Genomic DNA, 18,424 nt, shown 5'->3' on the forward strand with positions numbered 1-18,424 from the left:
ATTATCACTTGTGAAACGATCATTAATAACATTCCACATGATAAAATACTCCTACCGCAGTTTATCTCGCTTAAACAACACGTTTCCAATAAGCTAAGGTCAAGTTAAAGGTCGTTTCCGTTCTGCTTACCTTGGTAGAAATCTACCCATACGGCGGACAATGCCAACTATACTTCTGACTGTCATTTTCGCACAATTGTCACTACGGCACCTTGCAGGAAAATCAACGCTTTTTGTAAAAGAATGCGTTAATGTATGCGGTGAAAATCACTAGGTATTTGATAAGGTTATCAAGGTGGTGGACGTAGAAAGTTGTAAAATTACTGAATCGGAATAATCATAATACCTGCCGCGAGTTTTTTGTTATTTCCTAATTGACGTGACCTTAGACAATATTATAAATAGTCAATTATTTAGTTTGCGACGCGGGTAACGATTTAAAATGATAAAGTTAAAATAGGTATTGTCGAAGCGAAGATCGGTGGAATATGCGCATTTTATCAATGAAATTCGATATTTTTAAGATATTCCAGAAGCCTCTATAGATAAAATGTTTTAACGACCTATTAATCATTCATAATTACTCAACGGATATTAGCACAGTTAAAATAATTAAGACGATAACCGGACAACATTGATTTAATGAGTAAAATTTAGTTTTTTTTTATTTTAATGACAAAAAAAGCAAGCCCATTAGCAGAATCCAATTAAAAATTATTTTGCACATCATATTTGAAACATTATTTGGTTGAAAAATCTCATTTTTGTTGGCAAAAAAATATATTAATTTGTTTGGACTAAATTAACGTTGTGCTTATCTTAAAAAGGATATGTTAGTATCAACATTCGCACAGTGTTGCCAAACTGAATTTTGTTATTTTGGGTGTAAATTTTTTCCACGGATCTCCGAGGGTACTATACACACAACCAAACTTATATGGAATCAACGGCGGATCCAGCAACCTTGCAAGGAGGGGGCAATGAAATAAAAATTTTCTCGTCACTCACGTACGCAGGATACTTTTTCGGTATGGGCTGTTACTTTATTTTTCCTTATGTCCTTTCAGAACGTTGGTTACTATCATAGCTATCTTAATTTTATTCACTGCCACCCTAAATCAATCACGCAGTGCTTTTTCGTCCTGGACTGCATTTGCCTTCTATTTTCACTTGCATAATATTTTGTAGCAACCTATATTTGAAACTTCTCATTACATGTCCAAAATACTCCACTTTTCTCTTCTTGATACCTTCTATAATCTCAGTAGTCTTGCTGAGACGTTCTAGTATCGTGGAGTTTCGAGAATCTTCTTCGCCCAAGATACTTTTAAAATTATTCTATAGAACCACATTTCGAAAGCCTCAAGCGATTTAGGTAAGTAGATCGATTTTATTCACAGTCCAAGACTCGGCACCATACAGTAAGACCAAGAACACGTACTTTGGAGAAGGAATTCTGTTTTATGTTTTATTCTCTTTCTTAAAAAAAGGCGACACCAGGCGAAGTCTCAAAGAGGGGGCAATTGACTCCATTGACCCCCCTTGGATCCGCGCCTGTATGGAATCATCTGATGTTTCTTATTATTTCAAGCGAATTTAAGAAAACATACATGCGAAGTCCAACAATGTAAAATATTGAATCAATTTTATTATCAATATCCCCAGCAAATGCATCCAATCACACTCTCACGTTACCTCATATAATATCTCCTTTATTGGATTCTATCAACGTTCACATACTTTGTACCTCAAGGTACGTATACTCCAGGGAAATAAGGTTTTTGTCGGGACACTTGAGCAGCCAGGTTGCAAATGGGTTTTTTGGGTACTATATACCTAATACATTATATATACAAAAATGCCTGTCACAGTTCGGACGAGAATTTTAGTTATTAACAAATAAGGGTCAAAAAAATCAGTTTTTCGTTTAAATCGCTACAGGTAAAAATAAGATAATTAAATATCTTATTTATAGTATTTTTCTTTTAGTAGATGAGCCAATGTTTAAAACGGCAGTTTTTTAATTTTGATGTGATCATTTGTTGCTTCGAAAATTTCAAAATAAAACTAAAATTTCGAAAATAAAAAATTTGCTATAACTTTCGCGAAAGTGACCTTACGACTTTTATATTTCACAAAAAGTTGAGTCAAAGAGTCCATATACTGTACAAAAAATTATAAGACGATTCGTCAATTAGTTTAAATTTTATTCAATTTGTTTATCCCAAAGACCTTTTGTTTGTAATGTTATTATTCAGAAAATAATAATTATATAGAAATTCTGTGAACACCACATTAAAGAACAATAGTCTTGTTTTCAAATTATTGAAAAAAATTATTAAAAAGTAATTTTTGTCACTACGAAAACATTTTACTAAAGTAGACTCATTTTTGGCTTGAAAACAATTTGAATACCTTTGTTAATATTGACTGTAGAGTAAATTTACCTTGGAATTTCAAAAGCTGGTATTTTTACACAAATTTAAAAAAAAAATTTGCCTATGTTAATTACGGTCAAAGTTAGCCACTTTTATTATTTAATTCACAGTTACTTCAATATACATAAAATTCTCCTGTAACAGTGTTAGTTACCATACTACTCCAAAACGGCTTGGTCGATTTTTATGAAATTTTACAAGTGTATCCTATGGGACTGAGAATAGGTTTTAATCTATTTTTCATACCCATAAGTTATAAGGGGGGTTGTCCCCCTGACATTTTTTTTAAATTTTTTAGACAAAATTGTCTATCTTAATTTTATATGATTTAGGATTAAAAAATACATACAACCCTTAATTTACATTTTTCCATCACCAACCCCTATTTGTTAATACTAAAATTATATATGTATATTCTGTAGGTCTTAGAATCGGTCGTAATCTATTTTTCATATCCCTGAGTGATAAGGGGAACTCCCCCTAACATTTTGAAATGTTAGGTGGGGATTTACGTACAGAACGTATTCTACAAGACTACGAGTACATACAATTTAAAAAAAAATATGATCAAAATCCATCAACAAGCTCTAGAGATATTAATCGCAGCATATGTTTGAAGAATCAGTTTCATTTTTTGAGTGCACGGATTTTAATAATTCATTTCCACCGACCACAAATCGATTTCGTTAGAACGTTATTTTTAAAGCTTTATTAACAACTCTGTTGAAGTTTAAAGTTTACTCAGACTTTTACACATAAACTATATACCTTTACCTTCGAAATGGCGCTAGTTGGGTTGCTTAATTGTTATAAAAAAAGTAGCTGTCAATTAAATAAAAAAAGTGGCTAACTTTGACTGTAATTTACCTAGGCAAAAAGTGTTTTTTTGAAAATTCGTATAAAAATACCAGCTTTTTTAAATCCCAAAGTAGTTTTAATATACAGTCAATATTAACAAAGTTATTCAAATTGTTCATGAACTAAAAATGACCCTACTTTAGTAAAATGTTTTCGGAATAATAAAAATGACTTTTTAATGATTTTCTTAAAATACTTTGAAATCATGACTTTCCTTATTTTGTGTGGTTTTCACAGAATTGCTATTACATTACTATTTTCTGAACAATAATATTGCGAAAAAAAGCTCATTGGGATAAACAAATTGAATAAAATTTAAACTAATTGACGAATCGTCTTAAAATTTTTTGTGCATTATACGAACTGTTTATCTCAACTTTTCGTGCAATAGGAAAGTCTTAAGGTCATTTTCACAAAAGCTATAGCAATTTTTTTATTTTCGAAATTTTAGTCTTATTTTGCAATTTCTGAAGCAACAAATGATCGAACCGAACATCAAAAACTGCGGTTTTAAACCTTGGCTCATCTAATAAAAGAATAACAGTATAAATAAGATATTTAATTACCCTATTTTTACCCGTAGCGATTTAAACGAAAAAACTGCAATTTTTGACACTTATTTGTTAATAACTAAATTTCTCGTCCGAACTGTGACGGGCATTTTTGTATGTATAATGTATTAGGTATATAGTACCCAAAAAACCAATTTGCAACATGGCTGCTCAAGTGTCCCGAACATGGTATATTTTTGCCTTATTTCCCTGGAGTAGTATCCATACGTTGCTCCGTGTAGCAGCTCCACATAGTAAATAGGATGTTTCTCGCTGCTCGGCGCTCACCCTCTTCGATTCAACCGGTTTGCGGTTTATATACACGGAGCACCAACGTATTTACGTTGTACGTAGGTACACGCACGGGTACGTAGGTACCTTAAGACAGCCCCTTGGCTACATAATCTACCAATACTCAATACTGATTTATAAAGATTCGATAAAAGAGAAACCCCGAGCTCACTTCTTAGAAAATCCTTTTAAAATATCCTCAATTCACAAGTTGATGAAATCTGATACACCGATGCGTCCAAGAATGAAGACTGTTGTGGCGAAGCTAGGACAAATAATCCCCGGACGAATAATCCCGGACAAAAAATCCCCACAAATTATCCCTGGACAAAAAATCCCCGGACAAAAAATCCCCGGACAAATAGTCCCCGGACAAAAAATCCCCACAAAAAATCCCGGACAAATAAACCCCACAAATTTTTTTGGACAAAATATCCCCACAAAAAATCCCGGACAAAAAATCCCCAAGAAATATTTGCTGTCGAATAGTTCTCTAAAAGTTTTCCTGAAATTTTAACAAATTTCGAATTCCAATTCCATGCTGAAAACTTTATTTGTGTTATATTTTTCTTAACTTTATTTGTTTATAGATGATAAAAAGTAAGTTTTTTTCAAAAATCATGGAAAATATGGGGAATGAGCTAAGGCCCCGTTTTCATGACAGGCGCTTTGATAACTCGCGATTACAACCACATACATTTTACTTGAGACCGTTCACCTGCCAACGCGCGTTTTAATGAGTTAATGACCTAAAACGCGCGTTAGCATGTGAACGGTCTTCAGTAAAATGTATGTTAGTTGTAATCGCGTGTTATCAAAACGCGCGTTAAGCGCCTGACATGAAAACGGGGCCTTAACTCATTCCCCATATCTTCCACGATTTTTGAAAAAACTCACTCTTTTATCATGTAAAATTTGAAGTTTTCAGCAGGGAATTGGAATTCGAAATTTGTTAACATTTCGGGAAAACTTTTAGATAACTATTCGGCAGCAAATATTTCTTGGGGATTTTTTGTCCGGGATTATTTGTGAGGATATTTTGTCCAAAAAAATGTGTAGGGATTATTTGTCCGGGATTTTTTGTGTGGATTTTTTGTCCGGGGATTATTTGTCCGGGGATTATTTGTCCGGGGATTTTTTGTCCAGAGTCCAGGGATAATTTGTGGGGATTTTTTGTCCGGGATTATTTGTCCGGGGATTATTTGTCCCGACCCTGTTGTGGCTGCGCAGTGTCCATAACGACAACGACAATAAGCTCTGTACGACTACCTAATAGAAGCTGTAGTGTTTACACCGCAGAATTATATAAAATACTTCAGGCATCAAAGACTTCACTCCACCGTACCTGCTTCAAATGAAAGCAAGAAAATCGCCATATTTATGTACAGATTCTCTTTCCTCCATCCGTAAGATGCATCTTCACAAAAAACCTAGTCCAGGAAATACACAGCATCTGCAACGAAATATATACTAATAACTAATACCATAACAGTCACAATGATCTGGACTCCATCCCAGGTTGGTACATTGGGAAATGAAAAAGCAGACCAGGCTGCTAAAGCAGCATGCTCTTCTGACTCAACCTTCAAAGAGCTCACATGGGCCTTAGGATATTGATTAGACAAAAAATCTTTAGTTCATGGGCAAACCAGTGGAATAAAACAAAAACTAAGCTGCATGAAGTACAACTAGTGTTGCCCAAAATCGGTCTTGGTCTTGCAGTCTTGGTCTTGTTCTTGCGTTTTAGCAAGACCAAGACCAAGACCAAGACCGCCTTATTTTAGCAAGACCAAGATCAAGACTGACCGTGCAAGACTTGAGCAAGAACAAGACTAAGCCTGCGAGACTCTTGCGTCTTGCAGTTTGAGTGTCATTTTATGGAATAATACAGGGTGTAACAAAAATACAGGTCATAAATTTAATCACATATTCTGGGACCAAAAATAGTTCCACTGAACCTAACTTACCTTAGTACAAATGTGCACATAAAAAAAGTTACAGCCCTTTGAAGTTACAAAATGAAAATCGATTTTTTCCAATATATCGAAAACTATTGGAGATTTTTTATTGAAAATGAACATGTGGTATTCTTATGGCAGTAGTATCTTAAAAAAAATTATAGTAAAATTTAGACACCCCATAAAAATTTTATGGGGGTTTTGTTCCTTTAAACCCCTCCAAACTTTTGTGTACGTTCCAATTTAATTATTATTGTAGTATTATTGGTTAAACACAATGCTTTAAAAACTTCTTTGCCTCTTAGTACTTTTTCGAAAAATCAGTATTTATCGAGATATTTTGCATATTTGTCAAATCCACCACATATTTGTATATGGCTAAGTACGATTATGGAGACTTGATAATAATAGGAAAATTTATTTATGATTTACATTTTTAGGTATATTTTGAACCATATTAAAAAAGAAGCCACATCTCGATAAAAGGTGCCTTATCGAAAAAATACAATGAAGCAAAAAAGTTTTAAAAACACTGTGTTTAACTAATGGTATCGCAGTAATAGTTTAATTGGAACATATACAACCATTTGGGAGATTTAAAGGAACAAAACCCCCATAAAATCTCTATGTAAACATATTAGAAAAGAAGCCGCAACTCGATAAAAACTGCCTTGTCGAAAAAATACTAAGAACCAAAAAAGTTTTAAAAATACTGAATTTAACTAATAGTATCACAATAATAATTTAATTGGAACGTACACAAAAGTTTGGGTGGGTTTAAGGGAACAAAACCACCGTAACATTTTTATGGGTTGCACAAATTTTACTATAATTTTTCTTTAAGATATTCCTCCCATAAAAATGCCACATGTCCATTTTCAATAAAAAATCTCTAATAGTTTTCGATATATTGGAAAAAATCGATTTTTATTTTGTAACTTCAAAGGGCTGTAACTTTTTTTATGTGCATATTTGTACTAAGGTAAGTTAGATTCATTCGAACTGTTTTTGGTCCCAGAATAGGTGATTTAATTTATGACCTGTATTTTTGTTACACCCTGTATATTAGTTAGGGTATACGCTTAGAGACTATGAGATACAAAAAAATATGTAACAAAAATTTGGAAAATTGGATTTAGCCGCATTATGAACAATATGATAAACATACATACCGAATTAAAATATTCATATAACAACACTTTTATTTATTGGATACGTACTCAGAGGTGATAATAAATTATTATACATACAATGTAAAAATAAACTATTTCATTCTTTCCTAATATCAGACGACGCCTTCGCTCCGAAATTAATTACAATTGAGTATTGTCTAAATTTTTAGAATAGCTAACCTTTCATAAAATAATCTTCTTGTGTTGTGTTACGCCGACACGGCAGTATAATAATATGGCATTGAAACTTTTAAAGAAGTATGTCGCCTAACAAAGGTAATAAAAATATAATACGAATAGCATATCAAGTGTTACAGACAACCACTCAATTGTTTTTCCTTATCCCTATCGTAAAGACTAAACGTCCTACTTATAAACTGTTTGCCGGGTGTGCAATTAGATATTAGATCAATCGGCCAAACAAATTTTTTTGCTGAAAAGGCACTAGATAAGATAATGCTTGGCTACCCTGTATAGTCCATTCACGCACGGTAAAATATTACAAAACCTTAAAATTTCAAACAAAGAGATATTATTATATAAAAAGAGATATTGGCCGATGTGTGATTTTGCCCTGGGGATGAGTTTCACCCCTTCTTGGGGGGTTAAAAACAAAGGTTCAAAATAAGTCTAGGTTGAATAAGCTGACTAATTCTAAGCAACTTTTGTTCTATTTTATTCATCTACAAATAAACCAAGTCAATACTTTTCGAGCTATTTGCGACTGAATATGTTCATTTTTTAAGAAAGAAAAAACACGTTTTTCGACGGTTTTTGCGCAAATGACTCAAAAAGTAAGTATTCTATTGAAAAAATATTCTAAGCAAAAATATATCTTATAAAAAATTGAAATAAAATGATGTATTTAATGGTAGGGGGCGGAGGTATAATGTATAATGGCGGAGGTATAATGGCGGAGGTTTTTGCAGTTACTGGAGCGCGTCAGATTATCACATGGGGAGAAACCTTGTACCCTGTAAATGTACCTCTACCATAAATTGGCTTTTAATACAGGGGAATTCGTTAAGGGAGGCCCGAAAAAAATACATATTCTTAGAAAAACTCAAAATCGTCAGATTAAGATAAGGTAAGTTAAGTATGTACATGCAAAACAGTGTATATTTAAAAAATCTGACGATTTGTGCGGGGCGTAAGGAAATGAACGAGTCACAAAGTTTGACAAAAAAGCGAATATTTCGCGAAATGAATGTCATCTCGAAAAATTTAAAAATCCGTTCAATATTTTTCAAAAATCTATCGAATGATTTAAACACGACCACCCACGGAGAGGGGTGGGGAGTAAATTTTAAATTGTAAATGCGAACAACCTCGCGATATTTCGCGAAATGAATATCATATCGAAAAACTGAAAATTACACGTATTCAATATTTTTGAAAAATCTATCTAATGACAAATGACACCAAACGCGGTCCCTGCGGAGGTGGGGTGGGGGGTACTTTAAATTTTAAATAGTATCCCCCATTTTTTATTGCATATTTGGATTCCTTACGTAAAAATAAATTGGAACGCAAAAATTGGAAATGGAAAATGAATTTAAAAAAGTGGATTAAAAAGGAATTTTTTCAAAAGAGGATTCAAATTTACCGTACAGTAATGCTAGTTTGTAACTGGTCCAACATCTGCCAAGTTTACTCCTCTGTTATGAAATTTTGACACTACTGGCATTTCATAGGTTAATTAAGTTATATCGGCGATTTTTGTGTTTTCTGTGCTATTTTTAATTTTTAGATTTTTAGTCTACTTTTATATAAAAAACAGTAGCTAGTCGTTTTTGGGACCCTTTAGCGACGTATTAGTATAATATAATTTGTATGGATTACGGTCGAAGGCCGATATGGTCAACCAAAAAAGAAGATGTACAGACTGACTCCCGTGGGACATGGTAGATAGCCCAGTTAGTTAGAGTATAGGCAGGGATAGTTTAGATCGTGGGTACAAACCCACCTAATGTGAGTTGCTTATTAATTAATATCAATATGCTAGTGGCTAACTGCGAGACTTGCAAGACTCTTGCTGCAAGACCAAGACCAAGACCAAGACTGGGAGTGCAATACCAAGACCAAGACCAAGACCAGGTGTACTGGTGCAAGACCAAGACCAAGACTGTCCAAGTCTCGTCTTGGTCTTGCATTTGGGCAACACTAAGTACAACCCAACTTGTTTCGATTGAATATGCCATCCATGAACAGGAAAGAAAAGTCAGTTATTCGCCGACTACGAATAGGGCATACACGTCGTACTCACGGATACCTTATGGTGTCAGAAAACCCTCCAGTATGCCACTTCTGCAATACTTTCCTTTCCATCAAACATATAATAATGGACTACCTTCGGTATGATTCCTCTAGAAGCAAACACAACTTAAAAGACATAATTAGTGTTACAAGCGGTTTTCACAGTATTCTAATAGTTATTTATGACAAGTGTTAAAAGTACAATTTTAAGGCATGCATGTGAAAGTTAAAAATGTATTTTTTAACACGTATATCATACAATATTTTTTCTACAAACGTCTTATATATCAACAATTATAATTTATTCATTCTCAATTACAGGACAATATCTACAAAAACTTTTACTTGAACTTGACTGACATTCCATTTTTATATTTTTCTTGACATTACATCAAAGCTGTCTATACTGTCAATACGTAAATCATAACAACTATAGAATAACATCTTACATTTTTATTGTTGTATATTCTAACAAATTTTAATAGTTATTTTCTACAAACGTGTTAAAAATGCAATAATACAGTTTAAATTAAATTTTAAAAAACCTTTCAAACCATCTTTTTCAAATTGCGCAAGTTGTACTAATAATATTAATGTTAATAAATGAAATATAAATATTTTGACATTTCATAATTTGACAATTCACTTTTAACTGCAGTGCCTTAAAAATTTTAAAGCACTAGTGCTTTAAAGTAGAATTTTTAACGGTCCTATGGAGTGCAGTTATTTATGAAACAGTTCGTGAAGTATGCTTTTTGCGAACGCACGCGACTTTTAGAGCACGAGCGACAACGGAGCGAGTGCTATAAATCGCATAAGTTCGCAAAAAGTACTTCACGCACAGTTTCATACAATATTTTATCTACGATAAACAAATAAAAAAGCTGTAACTCTTCGTCACTGGAGTTCATTTCTATTCTACAATTTTTAGAACTTTGACATTTAAAAATTCTAACAACTTTCAAACCACAAAACTGTCAAAACTTTTGTTGTAATTCATTGTTCATATTGTCATCACCATGACAACGTCATCACCAAGATGTGATTCAAGATTTTGTTAAAAAGAAATACAATAACCAAACAAAACACACACTTCGGAAGAAAAACTGATTCATGTAAATTTTGGTATTACTCAAACAATACAAAAAAAAAGAAACTAAAGCAACTGAAAAAATGCGACGATACTGGCAGAATCGCAACTGGAAATAGGAAAGACAACAGGAATATAAATTTATAAATAAAGCAGTCAAAAGTAATGCGAGAAGAGACAAAATAAGTTAGGCTAAAGAACTGATAAAACAAGCAAAGACAGCTACACAACACAACAGAACTAGAGTGCTATACCAATTACTAGACGACTAAAAAAATTTTCCAACAGTTCGAACATTGTAAGATCCAAGACAGGTGAATTACTTACGACAACAGATGACCAAGTAGAGAGATGGATAAAGCATTTTCAGGAGTTGCTAGATACGCATAAGGATAACGCAGATAAAATTGTCAGAATATAGATTTGCACTATTTGCATCTTCCATATATGGAATTTTATCGAGGAGAGAAATCAGCGAAAGAAACATATCTTGCCAGCAAGAACTGTAGAAGAAAGAGCGAATAGACGACAAGAATATGAAACAATAAATAAAGCAGTTAAAAGGATTGCAAGAAGAAACAAAAGAAGGTGAGCTGAAGAACTGGCAAAACAAGCAGAAACAGCTGCACAACACAACAGAACTAGAGAGCTATATCAAATTTCTAGACGAAAACTTAAATGGGATCAACAGTTTGAACATTGTAAGATTCAAGACAGGTGAACCTAGGTTTACTACAACATAATATGACCAACTAGAACAGATGGAAAAAGCATTTTCAGGAGATACTAGGTACGCCCAGGGATAACGCAGATGAAATTATATGCGTGTCTAACACTGGTGTCAGACACCAGTGTCTTAGTGTGAAAGGGTACTTAGAGACTGCTTCCCGACTAAAACCTAAACGCGTCACACAAACCCGTGCGAACCGGTAGATGTAAACACAAAGGGAAAAAGGTTCCGCTCTTAAAGTGTTTCTACTATATTTCTTACTTAACCACCAAGACTTACCTAGGTAGGATGTTGAGTCTACTAAACCGCCTCACGACACGAATCATATTCCTTGTAGCCATTGTTACCAAAAAGATCACTTTTCAAACACTGTTTATCAATTACACTTGAAGGTTCTTATTTTACAGTTCTGACTTGCGTTAAAACACACTTTTTGATAATGGTATCTGAAGACGCTCGTCCACTTGTATGTCATCACAACCGGCTAAACAAAAGATTAAAAAAATTTAGCACAAAAAGGTTTTATATAATAAATTGCTGATGATCGTTAATCGTTAAGATAAAATAATCTTTTGCTCTCGATAGATGTCTGGTGCTCGATTGTGACTGAGTATTGCGTTATTGCGTATCTTCTCCCAATTTACATAGTTGGTGGTTTAATTTTAGACCGAGAAATACGTCTACACCGAGAAGTGTCACCAACGGTGTTGTTTTGGCGTGATCAAGACTCGACGAAATGTTTTTGAATTATTTGAACAATCATTTATAAAACAAAGCGTTTTGATAAAAACCACGAGATCGAATCCTGTAAAAGTAGTTTTTATCTAAGCTTTTGAAACATTTTATCTCAAACATTCAGTATAATAATTGTTATCATTGTTATATTGTAAAGTTATCAATTTATGTATAATATGTATGTAGCACACTTTAGATTTTTTTATAACACCCTAGAGACAAAATCGAGGACACTGCATCTAGATAAATTTAGCGGAAACTAGACTTCTTGGCGTCCAGATAGATAAAATAGAATAAAATAGAATTTATTTGGTCAATATACAAAATAGTTTTATATACAGGGTGTTAGTAAATAAGTATGAAAAATTTTAAGGGGTAATTCTACATGAAAAATTAATGCCAGTTTGCTCTATAAACATATGTCCGCAAATGCTTAGTTTCGGAGATACGGGGTGTTTAAATTTTTATTTTAAACTGCCAATTTATTTATTGCTCTAAGACTAGTTGAGCTATGAAAATGAAATTTGGTGAGTTTTAGGAGGTAGTTATTAAGAATTTTATGACATACAATTAAGAATTTTGCATTCATCATTGGCGCGCCTACGGGCAATGGTCTGAATTATTTTAAAGAAAAAAATGGTACGCCACTGATATATTTCGAATTAGAATTTTTTTTAAATTCCACGTCTAATTTATGATAAAAAACCTTTCTTGCCTTTTTTTTTATATGATGCACCGTTTTTATGCAGAAAAATAAAACATCTTGGCGCGTATTTTTCATTTCTTAATACATCATCAAGAACTATCCAATATAATAATACTAAACTAGAACAATAACAGAAAATATTACTAATACCATTTCAACTAGGTGCAAAGCTGCAAGAAATGTTTAAAGGCCCATTTATACATATCAGGGCCGTGTCCGTTCCGTGTTAAGACAGGGCCCGATCCAAAAAAAAACAATATGTACTCTTATGAGCATATTTATACATTGGCGTTTACCAAACGGGGCTCCTCCGGGCCCGGTCTGAAATTAATCCCAGCCGATATTTTTGCTGTCGGCACTGGCGATGCACGAAAATGACACGGATCGCAGGGACTTGTATAAACACGATTTTATTGTTTTGTGAACGCGACTGCTGGAAAACAGACAAGCAATAGATATTGTGAGGTGAAATCTTCTATCCAAGCCGAAATATTTTCAACTATCTTTTACACAGAGATATGTAATAACATTTTCCTCTCTTATTCGGCCCGGTACGCACACTGCCACAACCCAGTTGTATGTAAATATTGCATTAAAAATACCCGGACTCGGCACTGACCCGGAACGGACACGGCCCGGGTATGTATAAATGGGCCTTTAAGGCCAATTTTATGGGTTGATTTACAACAGATGTTTTATTTTTTTGTATAAAAACGGCGCCTCGTATGAAAAAAATGAAAGAAAGATTTTTTGTCGTAAATTGAACGAGGAATTCAAAAATGATTTTTAGTTTGACATATCTCAGTGGCGTACTATTTTTTTCTTCAAAAAATTCAGACCATTACCCGTACGCGCGCCAATGATGAATATAAATTCTTCTGTTACCTGTAAAGGAGATCCTTTTAAACATTTCTTGCAGCTTTGCACCTAGTTAAAATCTTATTAGTAATATTTTCTGTTATTGTTCTAGCTTAGTATTATTATATTGGATAGTTCTTGATGATGTATTAAGAAATGAAAAATACGCGAGAAGATGTTTTATTTTTCTGCATAAAAACGGTGCATCATATGAAAAAAAGGCAAGAAAGGTTTTTTATCATAAATTAGACGTGGAATTTAAAAATAATTTTTAATTCGAAATATCTCAGTGGCGTACTATTTTTTTCTTTAAAAAAATTCAGACCATTGCCCGTAGGCGCGCCAATGATGAATACAAAATTCTAAGTTATATGTCAAAAAATTCGTAATAACTACCTCCTAAAACTCACCAAATTTCATTTTCATAGCTCAACTGGTCTTAGAGCAATAAATAAATTGGCAGTTTGAAATAAAAATTTCAACACCCCGTATCTCCGAAACTAAGCATTTCCGGACATATGTTTATAGAGCAAACTGGTAATAATTTTTCATGTAGAATTAGCCCTTAAAATTTTTCATACTTATTTACTAACACCCTGTATACAGGGTGTCCAGAAACTCTACCGACAAACGAAGATAGGAGATTCCTCAGATAAATTTAAGACATTTTAACCCAATTCTTCTAGTCCGAAAATGTTTCCTAAGGGAGCTAGAGCTCTTTGAAGATGGCGTCTTGTAATTAGTTTTTCTTAAATAACTCCAGAACGCGTTTATTTAGAAAAATGAAAATTGGTACGCATATTTATCTTCTAGAGATAAATCGATTACATTTATTGTGAATTTCTAGTACCGGTCATAGGCGTCCGTTTTGGGTAGGGCAACGGTTATTTTATCGCATAACTTTTATGTCTTTAACTTTTAAGCATTTTTGACACTGGATTATTAAATTATGAGGTATTCTAGTACTAAAAGGTACTCTTGCTTTAAGTCGGTAGAACACACCGTTTTCTAGAAAAATCGATTTGAAAATTTTTCGTTGATTGAATTTCCAAAAAAAATTTCCGAAAAAAACATTTAGAAAAACGAAAACTCGTACGTTTATTTATATTCCAGAGACGAATCGATTTCATTAATTGCGAATTTCTAGTACCGGTCATATGCGTCCGTTTTGGGTAGGTGAAGAGTTATTTTATCGCATAACTTTTTTGTCTTTAATTTTTTAGAATTTTTGATTTTAGATTATTAAATTGTGAGATATTTTAGTACTAAAAGTTACTCTTGCTATAAGTTGGTAAAATACACCACTTTTTTTGCAAATATTTTTCAATTTTTTTTCAAATTCAAAAAACGAAAAATTTTCAAATCGATTTTTCTAGAAAACGGTGTATCCTACCGACTTAAATCAAGAGTAACTTTTAGTACTAGAATATCTCACAATATACTAATCCAGTATCAAAAATGCTTAAAAGTTAAAGACAAAAAAGTTATGCGATAAAATAACCGTTGCCCTACCCAAAACGGACGCCTATGACCGGTACTAGAAATTCACAATGGATGAAATCGATTTATCTCTGGAAGATAAATATGTGTACCAATTTTTGTTTTTTTAAAAAGAAGCGTTCTGGAGGTATTTAAGAAAAACTAATTACAAGACGCCATCTTTAAAGAGCTCTAGCTCCCTTAGGAAGCATTTTCGGACTAGATGAATTGGGTTAAAATGTTTTAAAATTATATAAGGAATCTCCTGTCTTCGTTTGTCGGTAGAGTTTCTGGACACCCTGTATAATGGATTTCTACGGCTGTCGCCGCCTCTCCATACCCAGCTTCCAATTGTTTCTATCGTAACACATATCTTCATCTAATTACCTCGAATCCATTGGCTCCTGAATATTGTCCTCCACCTTCTCCGTGGGCGTCCTCTTTTTCTTCTCTCCGGTGGGACCCACTCTAATATTTTTCTCGGCCAGCGAGTCTCGTTCATTATTTTAACGTGACCGAACCATGTCAGCTGTCTCTTTTCAATATCGTCTATTATAGTTTTTTCCACCTTCATACGTTCTTTAATTGTTTCATTTCTTACATGTTCTAATCTCGAAACCTGACAACTTCTCCTCAAAAAGTCCATTTCTGTACTAAGTAGCTTCTTTTTATTTCTTGCACTTATGTCCCAAACGTCTGCACCGTAGATGGTATAGCGCTCTTCATATATTCTTCTCTTTGTTTCCCTCCTGATATATTTGTCCCCTAAAATTGAATTGAGGGATCTAGTGATGCTTCTACCTTTATTGATCTTATGTTGTATTTCATCTTCACTATTTCCTCGTTTGTTAAATATAGTTCCCAAATATTTGCATTATTTCACACAAACAATATGTCCTTGTTCCAATGGTAGGTTTTCAATGTCTTCGTTTCCCACTATGAAGTATTCTGACTTGTCCATATTTATTACTAATCCTGCCTGTTAGTAATGTTCATTTAGCTTCCGTATCATATAGCTTAAGTCATCTTGATCTTGGGCTATAACAACTTGGTCGTCCGCAAAGTATAATGTAAATAGGAATAGGAAGTCGTCTCCCACTTTCAGTCGCATCGGTTTTACTGCTTTTGTCCACCTCTGTAAGGATTGGTCAAGGTATATTTAAAGAGAGTGGGAGATAGACAACATCCTTGTCGGAGGCCTTTTGAGTTATATTATTTGAGTATCAGAATAAAATTGTTTTATTCTGATACAAAATCTTCTTGTTCATTGTCGGGTTGATACGACTATAAAAGGTTGTCACTCCATCTTTAGCGCGGTTCTCCAATACTTCTTCTGCCGGTTCTATTGGACATTCATTTTTCTATTTAGTGTCCATTCGTTGATACATTGTACGTTACATTTTCTTCTATCTTACGCCTCTTTCGATCTCTCAGCGTATTTCCTGTAATCTTCTCAGTACTCTCATCTCTGCCGTTTCCAGTCGGCTTTGTAGCTGTGTCGGGTCTTGTTTCTGATGCTTCTTCTTCTTATTTTATTATTATATTAGGCCTCTTGACCTGTTTTTAACCGATTTTGAGCTTGTATTCGTAGCTGTGATTTTGACTGCCAGCTACTGCAAGCGCAAGTTAACTTGGCGAGACGCGTTGCACAGTGGCTTATGGGATGATCATCAGTCTCGTTGTACGTATTCGCTGTCGCCAAGTTAACTGCATAGATAAGGTTATAAGTAGGGTAGATAGGCAACTCTTTAATACGTAAAATTGCAATGTATACAGCGCCCTCTGTCCGGTTTAGTCATGAACTAAATGGGTAATGGCGGGAATTTTAAACGTTCAAATAAGCTTTGTTGCTAATTATTGTAGTAAAACAAGATTCTATAACATAATGCAAATTATAAAAATAATCGACAATTGTTTCTTACATTAACGATTATTTTTTGTAATTTGCATTACATTATGGAGTCTTTTACTGCAATTATAAACATAGTTCATATAATAGGAAAGGTAGAAAAACTAAAATCAAAAATTAAAATATTTATTTAAAAAATTAACGGCACAATTTACACAAAAGTGCCAAAATATTTTAAAAACGTAATTATGATGCTGAGCAGCAAACAAACTAGAATATATACATGAAAATTATTTAAAAAACTTTTAATATAAAATAGGAGCTCATAATAAAATTAAAATATTTCCAGTATCTTTTTGTAACATTGCAGAGTTTATAAACACATCAATCCTGACATTAAGGCAGCGCCGAAATTAACACAAAATTTTTAAATTACATGGATGCAAAGTAAGGCAAAAGAATATTCCTTACTTCTCAGTCCTGTTTGGTACACAGCATTTAAACACCATTTTAAAGTTTGATTAAAAAATTTGCACACAACCTGAATATTTTACTTTAAAGTAAGAGAGTAAAAGTCTTTGTTATTATATAGCTAATCTATAAGTAAAAAGTAAAAAAACAATTTAATAAAATAAATCCAAACACGTACAATATGTACACAAATACCGATGCCATTGACAAGACAAAATAAAATGACATTTCTGCACAGCGTTGCCACATTTTATTTAGAAAATCTACTGTAAGTCTGTAAGTTTAGCTAAAATCTACTAAAATCTACTAAAATCTACTAAAATCTACTTAAACCTACTAAAATCTACTAAATCAAAAACTAAAATATACTATAAAACTTTATTAACGTATTTGTATATAATTTAGTAGTTTTTATAATAAAAACAACAGCTGACTAACTAGAAATTAATATAATATTAATATTTGTAAAAAAACCAAACTTTTTTAGATTTTAACTGGGAAAAAAGTAACCTACTATAATTAATTTTTATCAGTTTCATATTTAATATTTGTATATAATATTTTGTCATCCACTGATTTTAACATCTCCATGTCAGGATCAAATTCTTCACACAATTCTTCCGCATTTTACATTAGAAACACGTAAACACAACATTTTTTGTTTTGCAAAGTTACATATGCTTAGATATTTTAGTTTTCCATCGTTAGCTTCTAATAGGCTCACCGAATGCCATAACTCTTCAATAACACCTGATATACTGCTTGCACTGCTACTTGAAATCTGCAAGTTTGTTACACCAGAATCCCGTTTCCAGTTTCATTTCTCTGTAAAATTCATCATCTACGTCCTGAATCTTATTTTCGGTAATGACATTGGAAAACAGTGGCGTACTGAAAACAGTGGCGGTTTTTTTTTTCTAATTTGATAGGGACATTTTGCACTACACAAGTACACAATAGAAAATACAATAGAAAATGTAAC

At 33.2% G+C, this 18,424-nt stretch overlaps 1 protein-coding gene across 3 annotated transcripts in view; it reads right to left on the bottom strand.

Annotated features, from left to right (window-relative positions):
• The window catches only part of LOC114329802 (nocturnin), a 79,792-nt gene that overhangs the window by 32,359 nt on the left and 29,009 nt on the right, over positions 1 to 18,424 (bottom strand). Inside the window, exon 1 of one of the 3 annotated variants that reach the window (XM_028279027.2) lies at positions 11,624 to 12,089. The exons of 1 other annotated variant lie outside the window; for it this stretch is intronic. In XM_028279027.2, coding sequence (XP_028134828.1) covers positions 11,624 to 11,685 — 62 coding nt within the window. In that variant the 5' untranslated portion in view covers positions 11,686 to 12,089. Of the gene's footprint in view, positions 1 to 130; positions 270 to 11,623; positions 12,090 to 18,424 lie in introns of those variants that run through there. One more of the 3 variants, XM_028279029.2, reaches the window with a different exon arrangement.

The sequence above is a fragment of the Diabrotica virgifera genome, chromosome 9 (genome assembly GCF_917563875.1).
Source record: "Diabrotica virgifera virgifera chromosome 9, PGI_DIABVI_V3a".
NCBI lineage: Eukaryota > Metazoa > Arthropoda > Insecta > Coleoptera > Chrysomelidae > Diabrotica > Diabrotica virgifera.